The following is a 14,489-nucleotide window of genomic DNA, read 5'->3' on the forward strand; positions in this document are numbered from 1 at the left end:
TCTGATTTGGAGAGATTACCCCAGAAATTATCCAGGTCATTTCACGCAGGTATTTAACCCAGCTCTCAGAAGCAGGGTGTTCAGAAAAACAGATACTCCTTTATCTTTCCCAGGTTCTTTAGGGTTCAGAGACTTTTAAAAAACAGAGATGAACACTGAATTTAACCACTTGAAAATTATTCCTGGATTCTTATCAGCCTATGGCAGCAGCAGTACTGGCTCAGAACAAGCCTCATGTTCTCCAAGTCCCCACCACCATTTTCTGGCATAAGGCATTATAGGCACAGTATGTGGAGGCCTACAAGCTTTTCAGGGGCCATAAAAAAAAAAGTTGGAGTCGTGAAAAAAGTTTTAGTTCAAAATCACAAAAAGATACTTCAAAATCTAAATTAACATATATCATAAAAATAATTTGAAAGCAATTTGTAGATTTTCTCGCTTCCTAAGAATTCTCAGAGATGCCAAACGTCACAGCCAATAGCAATTTAAGTGACTTTCTTATACGCACCAAATCCAAAAGTAAAATGATAAATATCCTTCAAATTCACTTTTATTGCAAACAACAACAAAAAGGTACTTAATGCAGAACAGGGGTGAATTACAGTAAGTCCCCTACATATGAACCTTCAAGTTGCGAACTTTCAAAGATGTGAACGTGTGTTGGAACGTCCAATCAGGTAAGGTAGTTCACGTGTCTGGCGTACATTGTCATGTGCCTGCATCCTCTACAAGTGGTTGTGCTTTTGTGTACTCTACTGTACAGTACTGGATAGAGTACAGTACTACAGTACCTTTATTTCAAGCCCAGGATGTCCGGAAGCAAGCGTAACAGCAGCGGTATAGAGCCAATTGTGTTAGTGGGGTACCTAGGCTAACTTCTTGGACTTAACGAACAAATTAGATTTGCTAACGCTCTCCAACGTGACTCATGTGTAGGTAGGGGACTTATGCACTGTATGTGGCATATTTGGCCGTCCCCAAACTAACGGATCATGGAGGCTCTCAGGAGGGTCATGTAGCCTCCCTAGTACTGGGCCGCCCTCGGATGTGGCAGGGCCTCACGTTCACGGCTATCTACATTATCCAGGTGGGGAAGCCCAAGACCAGCGGCAGTCCAACCGCTTATCAGACCCAGAGAAGCCAGGTTTCCGGGGTTTCCGTCCAAAGCGCGTCCAGAAACAACCAGTTCCCGACCTTTTACTTGCTTTGGCGGAGTGACAGTTCCCGCGGGAGGCCTCCTGCTGGACGCCGCCTAGGGCTCTGCAGGCGGGGCTCGTGCTGGTGAGGGGCGCTGACTGCTGCGGCCGTACAGGATAAACGCCTGCTAACCCGGCGCGCCGGCCCGCCCATCTCCGTTAGTTCACCCTCACCGGGCGGGGGAGCACGCGCCCGGAGACCCGACCCCAACCGCTAGCTCCTCACCCCGCTCCCTGCGGGAATTCGCGGGCGCCCGCCGGCCTCCGCTCCCCGGGGGCGTGGCCCCCAAGCCCCGCCCGGCAGGCCCCGCCCCTCAGCCTCAGGCCCCTCAGGCGTCGCGGCGCGCTCCTCTGACGCGCGGCGCCTTCCTCTGACGTCAAGCCCCGCCCCCGCCCCGCCCCGGCTCGCGCGGCGCCCGCCCTCAGCAGCCAGAGCGGCTTCTTCTGAGGCGGCGGCTGAGGCAGCGCCCGGTGTCTTGCTCGCGGTCTCTGCAGCGGCTTGCTGCTCCCGTCCCGGCCGGCGAGGCGGCCGTCCAGCCCCTCGGGCCGGCAGGCGATGGTGCGGCGGAGTGCGCGGACGCGGGCGGCGCGGCGGCGGGCATGAAGGAGGATGGAAGGGCAGGACGAGGTGTCGGCGCGGGAGCAGCACTTCCACAGCCAAGTGCGGGAGTCCACGGTGAGCACCCTCCGTCCGCCCCCTCCCAGCCTGCCGCCCGCCTGTTCCTCCCCTCCCCTTCCCCCTCGCGGCCCTCGCGGTCTCCCCTATACCGCCTCCCCGCCCCCGCCCCTCCGCCTCGCGCCGCGCCCCTCCCCCAGGCTCCGCCCCCCGCCCTGCGCCCACCTGCTCTCCGTCCTGGGCGCGGTTCCGTCGAGTCACCTGTCCGGCCCCCGGGAGTGCTTCGGGGCCGCCTGCGCCCTCCTCCCCCAGGGCTCTTCCCGGGCCGGGTCGGCGGCGTCGGCCCTCCAGGCGGTGAACGACGGTCCCGCGGCCCGCGCGCCGTGGCCTGGCACCTCCCTGGCCTGGCACGGTAGACAGGTGTGCGGGCGGGTGTCTGGCGGGACCTGGGTGGCCCCGCGCAGGCGCCGGGCTCGCTCTCCCAGCCCGACTAGTCACCTCGGCCGGGTTTAGCGCCCACCTTTCCGCCCCTCACCCGTCGCCCTCCTCCCCTCTTGGGCTGAGCCCGAAACCTTGCGTTTGGGTGTGAAGGCCGGCGATGGGTGGGATTGAGGGCCTGGGCAGAAGTCCTCTGTGCCCTGGAAGCAGCTTCTGAAGGAAGTCATCCTTTCTTGGTCCCCTGTTTCTTCTGTGCTGCTGGCAGGGGTCGGGAAGCAGGCTCGGCCGTAGGAGTCTACGTTGATGTTTTTACCTTTTCCTGGCGCACTAGAACACGTTGTGGTTGTTTGTTTATGTTTTCATAGCAATGTAAAATATATACATGTTGGGCATTTGTGTTTACCCCTCCCCTCTTCTAACTAACTTCTCTCAAATTCAGTCAGTCTCTTGGTTTTTGAGAATTGCCTGGTTTGTGTAGTTCTTGATCTAGAAAATTGAGCATCGCTTTGCCAAGTCATACCTTGGAATAAAGAGGTATAAATTCTGAACTGGTGGACTCTGCTACGGCATATTAGTTTGAAGTTTTAAATTGAAGCTAAAATAAACAGAGAAGTACATCATCATACATGTCCAGCTCGAAGCACTTTAAACACACCTGTGGAATTCTGAACACAGACTGTGAAACACAATTATTATTAGCATCTCAGAGGCCCATCCCTTTTCCCCATCCAGTTGCTCTCCACTCCACCAAGAGTGAACACGGTCCTGGCTGTAGTAGATTAGCTTAGTTTTGAACTTTTACGTAAATGGAGCCTTACAGTATGCCCTCTTTTGTGTCCGATTTCCTTCACTCAGCAGCGTTTGTGAATTTCCTCTCTGTTGTATGTAGTTGCAGTTCACCCCGAACGCTGTAGTTGTGTGACTGTAGCACAATTTATGTTTATTTCACTGTTGATGGGCACTTCAGTAGTTCTCAGGTTTTGGTTGCGAGTATTCTTGTACATGTCTTCTGGTGAACATGTGGACGCATTTGTTAGGTCCATACCTAAGCGTGGAACCTCTAGGTTATAGGTTGTGCGTTTGTTCATCTTTAGTAGATATTTTTAAACAGTTTGCCAAAGTGGGTTGTACCAATTTACACTCCCACCAGCGCTGTAGGAGAGGCGTGATTTGCTTCCCATCTGTAGGACACTTAGTATTTTCTGGTTTTTTTTTTTTTTTCTTTTTTTTTTTTAATTTTAGCCATTCTGGTAAGTGTCATGGTATTTGTTGCACAAAAGACTTTATTTGCATTTCCCTGATGATAATGAATTTCAGCACCTTTTCATATGTGTATTGGTCATTTGGAAATCTTTTGTGAAGAGTCTTCAGGTCTTTTTCCCATTTTTAAACTTTTTTTTTTAAAAAATAAGTAACAGCCTTTTTAAAAAAATTGCTTATTTTAAGAACAAATTTATTTAATTTATTTATTTTCCTTATTTTTTTTGGCTGCGTCGGGGTCGTAGTTGCCGCACGCGGAGTCTTTCGTTGCGACGCGCGGGCTTCTCTCTAGTTGTGGCGCGCGTGCTCCAAGCGCGTGGGCTCTGTAGTTTGCGCCACGCGGGCTCTCTCGTTGAGGCGCGCGAGCTCAGTAGTTGTGGCGCGCGGGCTTAGTTGCCCCGCGGCATGTGGGATCCTAGTTCCCCACCAGGGATTGAACCCGCGTCTCCTACATTGGAAGGCGGATTCTTTACCACTGGACCGCCGGGGAAGTCCCTTGTTTATCTTTTTAATATTGATTTGCGAGAGTTGTTTATGTTTTCTGGATATGATACTTTGGTCATGTATATGTATATATATGTGTATACATATGCATACATCTGTGTGTGTATGTATATAGTAAATCCTTTTTTCATTCTGTGGATGCTTTTTCACTTGCTTAATGATATCTTCTAATGAGCAGAAATTCTTAATTTTAATATAGTTCACTTTATTAGAATTTTTTCTTTTATGATCAGTATGTTTTATGTCCTGTTTAAGAAATTTTTGCTTACTCCAAGGTAAGGAAGATGTCCTCTTGTGCTTTTCTCTAAATGGTTTATTGATTTATTCCTCCCATTTAAACCTACAGTTCATCTGGAATTTATTTTTTGTGTATGTTGTAAAGTAGGATTTGTATATATTTTTTTCACATGGATGTCCAATTGCTTCAGCACCATTTATGACCTTAGTCACAAATTAGGTATAACTGTATATTTGTGGGGTTTAATTTTGATTCTATGCTGTTTCATTGGTCTATTTGTTTTTGGCTTTATTTTAAATTAATCAGATGTTCTCTTATTTGGATTGAGAAAGGGACCCACGTTATAGTAGCCAGGAGCTTTATTTTTGTCTGCTACCCTAGAAACAACTCAGTTTTGGCACTGATTCTAGAATTCCTTCGTTCTGCTCCTCCTCACCCCTACTTCTCCTGGACCGGCACCCTTGGGTGGTGGGTATACTCCACTCTCTGCAGAACCAGTGCAGACAGTGCCCAAGCTTAGTGAATTTCCAGTCTTTGGCTTTCCTTCCTCAAAGTATTCATATTTAGAGTGAGTATAAATGCTTGATTTTTCTCTAGGACTTGTTGCCAATTCTTTTATTTATTAATTTTTTAAATTAAACAAATTCAGAATTTTTAAAAATTTTATATTATAGTCGATTTACAATGTTGTGCTAGTTTCAGGTATACAGCAAAGTGATTCATTTATACATATACATATATCCATTCTTTTTCAGATGCTTTTCCCATATAGGTTATTACAGAGTATTGAGTAGAGTTTCCTGTGCTATACAGTAGGTCTTTGTTGATTATCTATTTTATATATACTCGTGTGTGTTTGTTAATCCCAAACTTCTAATTTATCCCTCCTGCGCCCCCCCCCCCTTTGGTAACCGTAAGTTTGTTTTCGAAGTCTGAGTCTGTTTCTGTTTTGTAAATAAGTTCATTTGTATCTTTTTTTTAAAGAGTCCACATATAAGTGATATCATATGATATTTGTCTTTCTCTATCTGACTTCACTTAGTGTAATAATCTCTAGGTCCATCCATGTTGCTGCAAATGGCATTATTTCATTCTTTTTTTTTTTTTTTAAATTTTATTTATTTATCTATTTATTTATTTATTTTTGGCTGAGTTGGGTCTTTTGTTGCTGCGCGCTGGCTTTCTCTAGTTGCGGTGAGCGGGGGCTACTCTTCGTTGTGTTGCGCGGGCTTCTCATTGCGGTGGCTTCTCTTGCTGTGGAGCACGGACTCTAGGCGCGTGGGCTTCAGTAGTTGTGGCACGTGGGCTCAGTAGTTGTGGCTCACGGGCTTAGTTGCTCCGCGGCATGTGGGATCTTCCCAGAGCAGGGCTCGAACCCGTGTCCCCTGCATTAGCAGGCGGATTCTTAACCACTGCGCCACCAGGGAGGCCCTCATTCTTTTTTTATGGCTGAGAAAATATCCCATTGTATATATGTACCACATCTTATTTATCCATTTTTCTGTTGGTGGACATCTAGGTTGCTTCCATGTCTTTGCTATTATAAATAGTGCTGCAATGAATATTGGGGTTCATTTATCATTTTGAACTATGGTTTTCTCTGGATATACGCCCAGAAGTGGGATTGCTGGGTCATATGGTAGTTCTGTTTTTAGTTTTTTAAGGAACCTCCATACTGTTCTCCATAGTGGTTGTACCAATTTACATTCCCACCAACAGGGCAAGAGGGTTCCCTTTTCTCCACATCCTCTCCAGCATGTGTCGTTTGTAGACTTTTTGATGATGGCCATTCTGACCAGTGTGAGGTGATACCTCATTGTAGTTTTGATATGCATTTCTCTAATAATTAGTGATGTTGAGTATCTTTTCATGTGCTTTGTGGCCACCTGTATGTCTTCTTGGGAGAAATGTCTGTTGAGATCTTCTGTCCATTTTTTTTTTTTAAAATTTATTTAATTAATTAATTTATTTTTGGTTGCACTGGGTCTTCGTTGCTGCACGCGGGCTTTCTGTAGTTGTGGAGAGCGGGGGCTACTCTGTTGCGGTGTGCGGGCTTCTCATTGTGGTGGCTTCTCTTGTTGCGGAGCAGGGCTCTAGGCGCATGGGCTTCAGTAGTTGTGGCACGTGGTCTCAGTAGTTGTGGCTCGCGGGCTCTAGAGCGCAGGCTCGGTAGTTATGGCGCACGGGCTTAGTTGCTCCGCGGCACGTGGGATCTTCCCAGACCAGGGATCAAACCCGTGTCCCCTGCATTGGCAGGCAGATTCTTAACCACTGCGCCACCAGGGAAGTTCTGTCCATTTTTTTTGATTGGGTTGTTTGTTTTTGTGGTATAGAGCTGCATAAGCTGTTTGTATATTTTGGAGATTAATCCCTTGTCTGTTGCTTCATTTGCAAATATTTTCTCCTATTCTGTGGGTTCTCGTTTTGTTTATGGTTTCCTTTTCTGTGCAAAAGCTTTTAAGTTTAATTAGGTATCGTTTGTTTATTTTTGTTTTTATTTTCGTTACTCTAGGAGGTGTATCCAAAAAGATATTGGTGCAATTTATTATTATTATTTTTTTAAATGTTTATTTATTTGGTTCCACTGGGTCTTAGTTGCGGCAGGTGGATTCCTTAGTTGCGGCTTGCTGGTTCCTTAGTTGCAGCACTTGGGCTCCTTAGTTGTGGCTCTCTGGCTCCCCAGTTGTGGCATGCGAACTCTTAATTGTGGCATGCATGTGGGATCTAGTTCCCGGACCAGGGATCGAACCCAGTCCCCCTGCATTGGGACCGTGGAGTCTTATCCACTGTGTCACCAGGGAAATCCCAGATATTGCTGCAATTTACGTCAAAGAGTATTCTGCCTATGTTTTCTTCTAACAGTTTTATAGTGTCTGGCCTTACATTTAGGTTTGTGTATGGTGTTAGAGAATGTTTTAATTTCATTCTTTTACATGTAGCTGTCCAGTTTTCCCAGCACCACTTATTGAAGAGATGTCTTTTCTCCATCGTATATTCTTACCTCCTTTGTCGTAGATTAATTTACCATAGGTGTGTGAGTTTACTCCTGGGCTTTCAGTCCTGTTCCATTGATCTATATTTCTGTTATTTTGTTCCAGTACCATACTGTTTTGATTACTGTAGCTTTGTAGTATAATCTGAAGTCAGGGGGCCTGATTCCTCCAACTCCATTTTTCTTTCTCAGGATTGCTTTGGCTATTTGGGGTCTTTTATGTTTCCATACAAATTAAATTTTTTTTTTGTTCCAGTTCTGTGAAAAATGCCATTGGTAATTTGATAAGGATTGCATTGAATCTGTAGATTGCCTTGGGTAGAATAGTCATTTTGACAGTATTGATTCTTCCAATCTAAGGACACGGTATATCTATCCATCTGTGTCATCTTCGATTTCTTTCATCAGCATCTTATAGTTTTCAGAGTACAGGTCTTTTGCCTTCTTAGGTAGGTTTATTCCTAGGTATTTTATTCTTTTTGATGTGATGGTAAATGGGATTGTTTCCTTAATTTCTCTTTTTGATCTTTCGTTTTTAGTGTATAGGAATGCAGGAGATTTCTGTGTGTTAATTTTGTATCCTGCAACTTTATTGAATTCATTGATGAGCTCTAGTAGTTTTCTGGCAGCATCTTTATGATTTTCTGTGTGTAGTATCATGTCATCTGCAAACAGTGACAGTTTAACTTCTTATCCAATTTGGATTCCTGTTATTTCTTTTTCTTCTCTGATTGCCATGGCCTTAGTTCTTTTAAGTATTCAACTCTTTTTGGTTCCGCTTAAAAGATAAAATATATGTAACCTTCAATGTACCATTTTAAAGTGTGCAGTCCAGTGACATGAAGTACATTCGCATTGTTGTGCGACCATCACCACCATCCATCTCCAGAACTTTTTCGTCATTCCAAACTGAAAGTGTCTCCTTTGATCAGTAACTCCCCGTTCCTCTCTCCTTCTGGTAACCACCATTCTACTTTCTATCTCTCTAGATTTTATTGGGTTGGCCAAAAAGTTCGTTCGGTCCCCCCCCCATAAGAAGGCTCTACTAGTGCTTAGTTGTCTTAAACTTCATTCAAAACAATTTTGTCAGATTGTATTGTGACAGCTGTCAGTCATATCAGCGTGCATTTAAAAAAAACTTATCAAAATTGGTGAATTTTTGTGTAACCATTTTAATATTGAAGATGGAAGGAAAAAAGCAACATTTTCGGCATATTATGCTTTATTGTTTCAAGAAAGGTAAACCAAAAAAAGATTTGTGCAGTGTATGGAGAAGGTGCTGTGACTGATCGAATGTGTCAAAAGTGGTTTGCGAAGTTTCGTGCTGGAGATTTCTCGCTGGACGATGCTCCAGGGTCTGGTAGCCCAGTTGAAGTTGATAGCAATCAAATCGAGACATTAATTGAGAACAATTAACCTTTTACCCCGTGGGAGATAGTCGACGTACTCAAAATATCCAAATCAAGCACTGAAAATCATTTGTACCAGCTTGGTTATGTTGATAGCTTTGATGTTTGGGTTCCACATAAGTTAAGGGAAAAAAACCTTGTTGACTGTACTTCCGCGTGCGATTCTCTACTTAAACATAGCGAAAACGTTCCGTTCTTAAAACAAATTGTGACTGTCAATGAAAAGTGGATACTGTGCAATAATGTGGAACAGAAGAGATTGTGGGGCAAGCAAAATGAACCACCACCAACCACACCAAAGGCCGGTCTTGATCCAAAGAAGGTGATGTTGTGTATATGGTGGGATTGGATGGGGGTCCTCTATTATGAGCTCCTCCCGGAAAACCAAACGATTAATTCCAACAAGTACTGGTCCCAGTTAGACCAACTGAAAGTAGCACTCGACGAAAAGCATCCAGAATTAGTCAACAGAAAACACATAATCTTCCATCAGGATAGCGCAAGACTGCATGTTTCTTTGATGACCAGGCAAAAACTGTTAGCTTGGCTGGGAAGTTCTGATTCATCCTCCGTATTCACCAGAGATTGCACCTTCGGATTTCCATTTATTTTGGTCTTTACAAAATTCTCTTAATGGAAAAAATTTCAATTCCCTGGAAGACTGTAAAAGGCATCTGGAACAGTTCTTTGCTCAAAAAGATAAAAAAGTTTTAAGAAAATGGAATTATGAAGTTGCCTGAAAAATGGCAGAAGGTAACGGAACAAAATGGTGAATATGTTGTTCAATAAAGTTCTTGGTGAAAATGAAAAATATGTCTTTTATTTTTACTTAAAAACCAAGGGAACTTTTTGGTCCAGGTATCTCATGTAAGTGGAGTCATAAAATATTTGTTCTTTTGTGTCTGGCTTATTTCACTTAGCATAATGCTTTCAAGTTTCATCCATGTTGAAGCATGTGTCAGAATTTCCTTCCTTTTTAAGGCTGGATAATATTCTGTTGTGTGTATATACCATGTTTTGCTTACCCATTCATCCGTCAGTGGACATTTGGGTTGTTTTCTGGCTACTGTGAATAATGTTGCTATGAACATGTTTGAATAGTCAAATGAATGAATGAATGAATATTTGTTCCAGACGTTGCTTTCAATTCTTTTAGGTATATACCCAGAATTGGAATTGTTGGATCACATGGTAATCCTATGTTTAATTTTTTGAGAAGCTGCCATGTTTTCCACAGTGGCTGGACCATTTTACATTCCCAGCAGTAATGTGCCAGGGTTTCAGTTTCTCCATATCTTCACCAACACATGTTGTTTTCTGTTTTTTTAACAATAATAGTTACCCTAGTGGGTGTGTAGTGGTAGCTCATTATGGTTTTGATTTATGTTTCCCTGATGATTAGTGACGTTGAGCATTGTTTCATGTGCTTTTGGACATTTGTATATTTTCTTTGAGGCAATGTCTATCTAAGTCCTTTGCCCATTTTTGAATTGGGTTGTTTTGTTGTTGAGTTTTAGGAGTTCTTTATATATTCTGGATGTTAATTCCTTTGTGATTTGAAATATTTTCTCCCATTCTGTGGGTTGCCTTTTTTTAAACTATTTATAGTGTTCTTTGGTGGACTAAAACTTTAAATTTTGATTTAGTCCAATTTACGTATTTTTTGTCATTGTTGCCTGTGTTTTTTGGTGTTATATCCAAGAAATCATTGCTAAATTCAGTGTCATGAAGATTTTTCCTTATGTTTTCTTCTAAGAGTTGTGTAGTTTTAACTTACATTTATGAGGTCTTTGATCTGTTTTGAGTTAATTTTTGTATGTGGTATAGTGTTTAACTTTTAAATGCTCATGTAATAATTTTACTTTCTCTTTAATATTATGAATATCTCAGAGTTCTCTTGTCAGTTACCATAATGATTACATTTAGCTGCTACTATCAGCTAAATGTAATGATCCGTTTCCTTCCTTCTGCTGTCTTTTTTCCTTTTCCTTTTGGACTTCAGGTGCACAGAATTGGATTATTTTTAATCCTTGGTTCACACACAAACTTTTCATTTGTTTATCTGTGACCTGCTTTTGATTAACCTGTTTTTAAATAATATACACACATGAACCATCACCCAGGATTCTAAAGCATTGACTCTAGCTTATTAATACCCATCAGGAGAGCTGAAACATTGACAGTAATTTATATGTACCTATTTCTTATGCTGCCATAGTTGCACAGCAACATTTGTCTTTCAGTACATCTGTTCTTTGGATACATTTATTTAGATGATATCTTCAAAGTGGTTATCTTACATTGATGCCACTTTCACCAATATAGTTAAAATGATCACAGATTATTACACGACTGTACTAAAAAGTGTCCATAATCCCTTCACTAAATTAATAAGAAAGAACACTTATCGAGTACTAACCAGGTTATCTTACTTGAAGATAACAACCCTGTGAAGTAGGTACTTCATAGCACCTGTCACAGTGTGCGATAGAGCCAGAGTTTGAATCCAGGCGGGCTCATCCCACAGCCTGTACTCTGTTTACAGCCTATAAGGTTTAAACCTCCACTGGGACAGGGTTCAGTGGCATCCAACTAGGTCAGTTACATAAAATGGAGAGTTGGCTTACTGTAAGGCTGATGAAAGGACCGAGGAGAGCCTATGAAGCTAGCTGGCTGGGAGCTTTGGGGTCTGGCTGCATAATCTAAATTCTTCCTTATCCTAGTTGTGGACAAAACTCTCTCACTTGGCTGTAATGTATTTGGGGACAATTCTAGGGTTGACTGGGAATTTTACAACAGTAGAGGTTTTAGGACCCTGCCATTTATTTGGCTCCCTTTTGGCTCAATAGGAGTGGGGAAAAATGGGGGTGCCAGGAATCCTCCTCCACCCGCTGCTTCCTTAGGTGAGGTTACCTGCCTTTTCCTACCACGGTCTTGCCCTCACCTCCATGGCTTACTCCTTGTGCTAGAGCTTACAACTTTAGTCCTTTTCGCTTGAGAATAGGGGTTGGGCAGAAGATGGAGCCAATCACCAATGTTGTACATAAATTTGGAATTCAGTTGTCTGGGGATCCATAGTCTTTTCTGACCTTTGTCATTGTTCTTCAGCCAAAGACCCCCAGGAACACACTTGTAGTTGGATAAGTCAGGTTTATTGCATGTTACAGTGAGGGAAAATGCATACCATGGGGAACTGTGAGGCATCTCAGTAAGAGAGTATTAGAAAACAACTTTTTAAAATAGGATTTGGGCTTGTGTTAGGTGATTTGGGAAGAGTTAATGGAAGTGAAGTGGGGCTTTGATCTGTATTGGATGCTGTTAGGAAGCAGAGATAATTCTATGACTGGATATCTTAATAGATCTTATCTTGAAGGAGAAAGATTTGAGTGAGGCCAAAACTGTAATTGGTAAAGATGTAAGTCATTCTTACTAGCCAGGGTGGGGAAATGTTTGGTCATTTTTATGATTTGGACAGTGTTCATGTTTCTCATCTTTGTTGAGGCATGACTACAGAGTGGTCTTATTCTTTATCCATTATGGTCATAGAGTGGCCTTCTCTGATGTTAATGTTCTCTGAAGTTGTTTATTTTCGACGGGAGAATCATCAAGTCCTAGCTGTGAGTACCTGGCTGTGAGTTGCTAGCCAGTTTGAAGGTTGCTTCAAGGCCTATTGATAGTAGCAGGCCAGCTCCCAGATGCAGGGGATGCTTTTCCCTTTCTCATTGTGGTCATAAAATCTTAGAGTGGATGGTGTAGTAGATATAAATCCAATAGCCAGTATATATGGAGATGATTTTACAGTATTGGTGAACCAAGAAGAATGGGATAGAGGTATAGAGGATTCTTTGTATTTGAGTTTGCTGAACCTGGGTTAAATCGATTTCCCTTGGTAGGCGGTACAGTGGCCCATAACGGTGTCCACGTGGTATTCTCTGGAGCCTGTGAATATGTTATCTTAGATGGCAGAAGTGCTTTGCAGATGTGATTATGTTAAGGGGAAGATTATCCTGGATTATTTGGGTGAGTGCAATCACAAGGGTCCTTATAAGAGGGAGGCAGGAGGGTCACAGTTTGAGAAGATGTGACGACAACCAGAGGTTGGAGTGATGCACTTTGAAGGTGGAGGAAGGAGCCACAAGTCAAGGAATGTGGGTGGCCTCCAGAGTCTGGGAAAGACAAGGACATGGATTTTCCCTTAGAGTCTCCAGAAGAAACTAGCCCTGCTGATACCTTGCTTTTAGCACAGTGAAACCCGTGTTGGATTTTTGACCTCCAGAACTATGAGGTTATAAATTTGTGTTAAGTCACTAAGTTTGTGGTAATTGGTTGTAGCAGCTTTGGCCTGTGCTGTACTCCTTGTGGGTATACATCACCTGTTTCTAGTTCTGTACCTGAGGTTAAAGGGGACTGAGGCATTCCTCATTATACTTGAGATGATTTTTCCTTTTTCCCTATTCTTTTCCTTCTTAAGTGACAGTTGGAAGTATATTTCCTGAGATATGTAGGCATCCAAAGAATGTCATATCCTTTCAGCATGATTTTTAGTGTTAGTCTTCCTTTTGTATCCAAGCCAAAATTATGCAGTAGGATAGAGTGTAAATCCCTTGAGAGCCATATGTTTTTGTTTTTTTCTCCACAGTGTCTGTAGTAGATATCTGTAGGTATTCACTCATGATAATGTTAGGGCTTTGAAGATTATATGTAAATATGATATTACAGGTCAATTTCCTGAAAACCTTGGTAGTAAGATAATTCAGGGAACTTATGGCGTTAGAGCAAAAAAGAGACGTGAGGGAATAAAGTTCAGAATTTCTTTTTGAAATCCCTTATAAATGTTTTAACACTTAAAACAACTCAGAAAGGACACCAAATAAAGACAAAAAATTCTAATTTTACACTGTTAATATCCATCATCCTTTGTGTGTTAGAATCTTTCAGGATCCACTTCCCTAGAATATCAATGGAATTCTTGTAAATGCATTTTGGATTATTTTGAGTAGTATGTATTCTGAGAAGTATTTCTTTATGTCTCTCCCTCTGTCCAGATGTTCAGTGTCTTTCTGCTTTTTGACTTGGAGTTTTTAGCTCTTGAGACCCTGCTCCTCACTATCATTCCACTGGCACTGAAGAACTGTGTGCTGGAGGTGGGAGGGGCTTTGGGTGACCTTTTCCAGTCACTGGGCGTAGAACCCTAGCTCTGCCCTTGAGGACTCCATGTCAGAGCACTTGTTACCTTTTATGTACTTGTCTTCCTACTGCCCTCACAGACTGTGGTGGGGTGCCTTCCGAGGTGTCTTTGTAAAAACCATTCCTCTCTGTCTTCCTACTTGACCTGTTTTTCCATTGCTGATCCATCTCCACCAGGACTTTGGGGATGCCAGAATTTCTTGGCTTTTGAAAAGGTTTGTAGAAATAAATTTGTGTAAACTTGAAATTGCATGAGGGGAACGTAAAGTTGGAGAGGGAATACAATATTTTTTTTCCTTTGTGGCTCTTTGCAGCAGGACTCATGATAAAACTCATAGTGCTTTAGTTGTGTGGGCCATAGACTCTCAAGATAGGAATTTTTAAAGTTATTCTGATGTTTAATTAAAACAGTTTTTCTACATGTGTATCTTCTTGGGGGCTTGGGTTTCAGGAACATTCCACATATCCCTTAAAGTAGGAGTTTTTGACCTTAAGAAGTCATTTATCTAACATTATTTTAGTTCTTCTCAAATTTACTGTGTCTGTATCTTTCATAGAGCACCATAACTAAATAAGGAATTTTACAAAAAGCTGGGCATCTAGGACTGCAAACAGTGTTTGTTTCACCAGCATGGTAATTCATGAGATG

At 42.6% G+C, this 14,489-nt stretch overlaps 1 protein-coding gene across 9 annotated transcripts in view; it reads left to right on the forward strand.

Annotated features, from left to right (window-relative positions):
* The first annotated feature begins 1,596 nt into the window (after positions 1–1,596).
* The window catches only part of LMBR1 (limb development membrane protein 1), a 158,462-nt gene continuing 145,569 nt past the window's right edge, over positions 1,597–14,489 (forward strand). For 3 of the 9 annotated variants that reach the window (XM_036862969.1, XM_036862973.1, XM_036862974.1), the window contains exon 1: positions 1,598–1,872. In XM_036862969.1, the coding sequence (XP_036718864.1) occupies positions 1,807–1,872 (66 nt within the window). In that variant the 5' untranslated portion in view covers positions 1,598–1,806. Of the gene's footprint in view, positions 1,873–14,489 lie in introns of all 9 variants that reach the window. The other 6 variants (XM_036862970.1, XM_036862976.1, XM_036862971.1 and 3 more) reach the window with 5 other exon arrangements.

Source organism: Balaenoptera musculus, chromosome 9 (genome assembly GCF_009873245.2).
Source record: "Balaenoptera musculus isolate JJ_BM4_2016_0621 chromosome 9, mBalMus1.pri.v3, whole genome shotgun sequence".
NCBI classification, from domain to species: domain Eukaryota; kingdom Metazoa; phylum Chordata; class Mammalia; order Artiodactyla; family Balaenopteridae; genus Balaenoptera; species Balaenoptera musculus.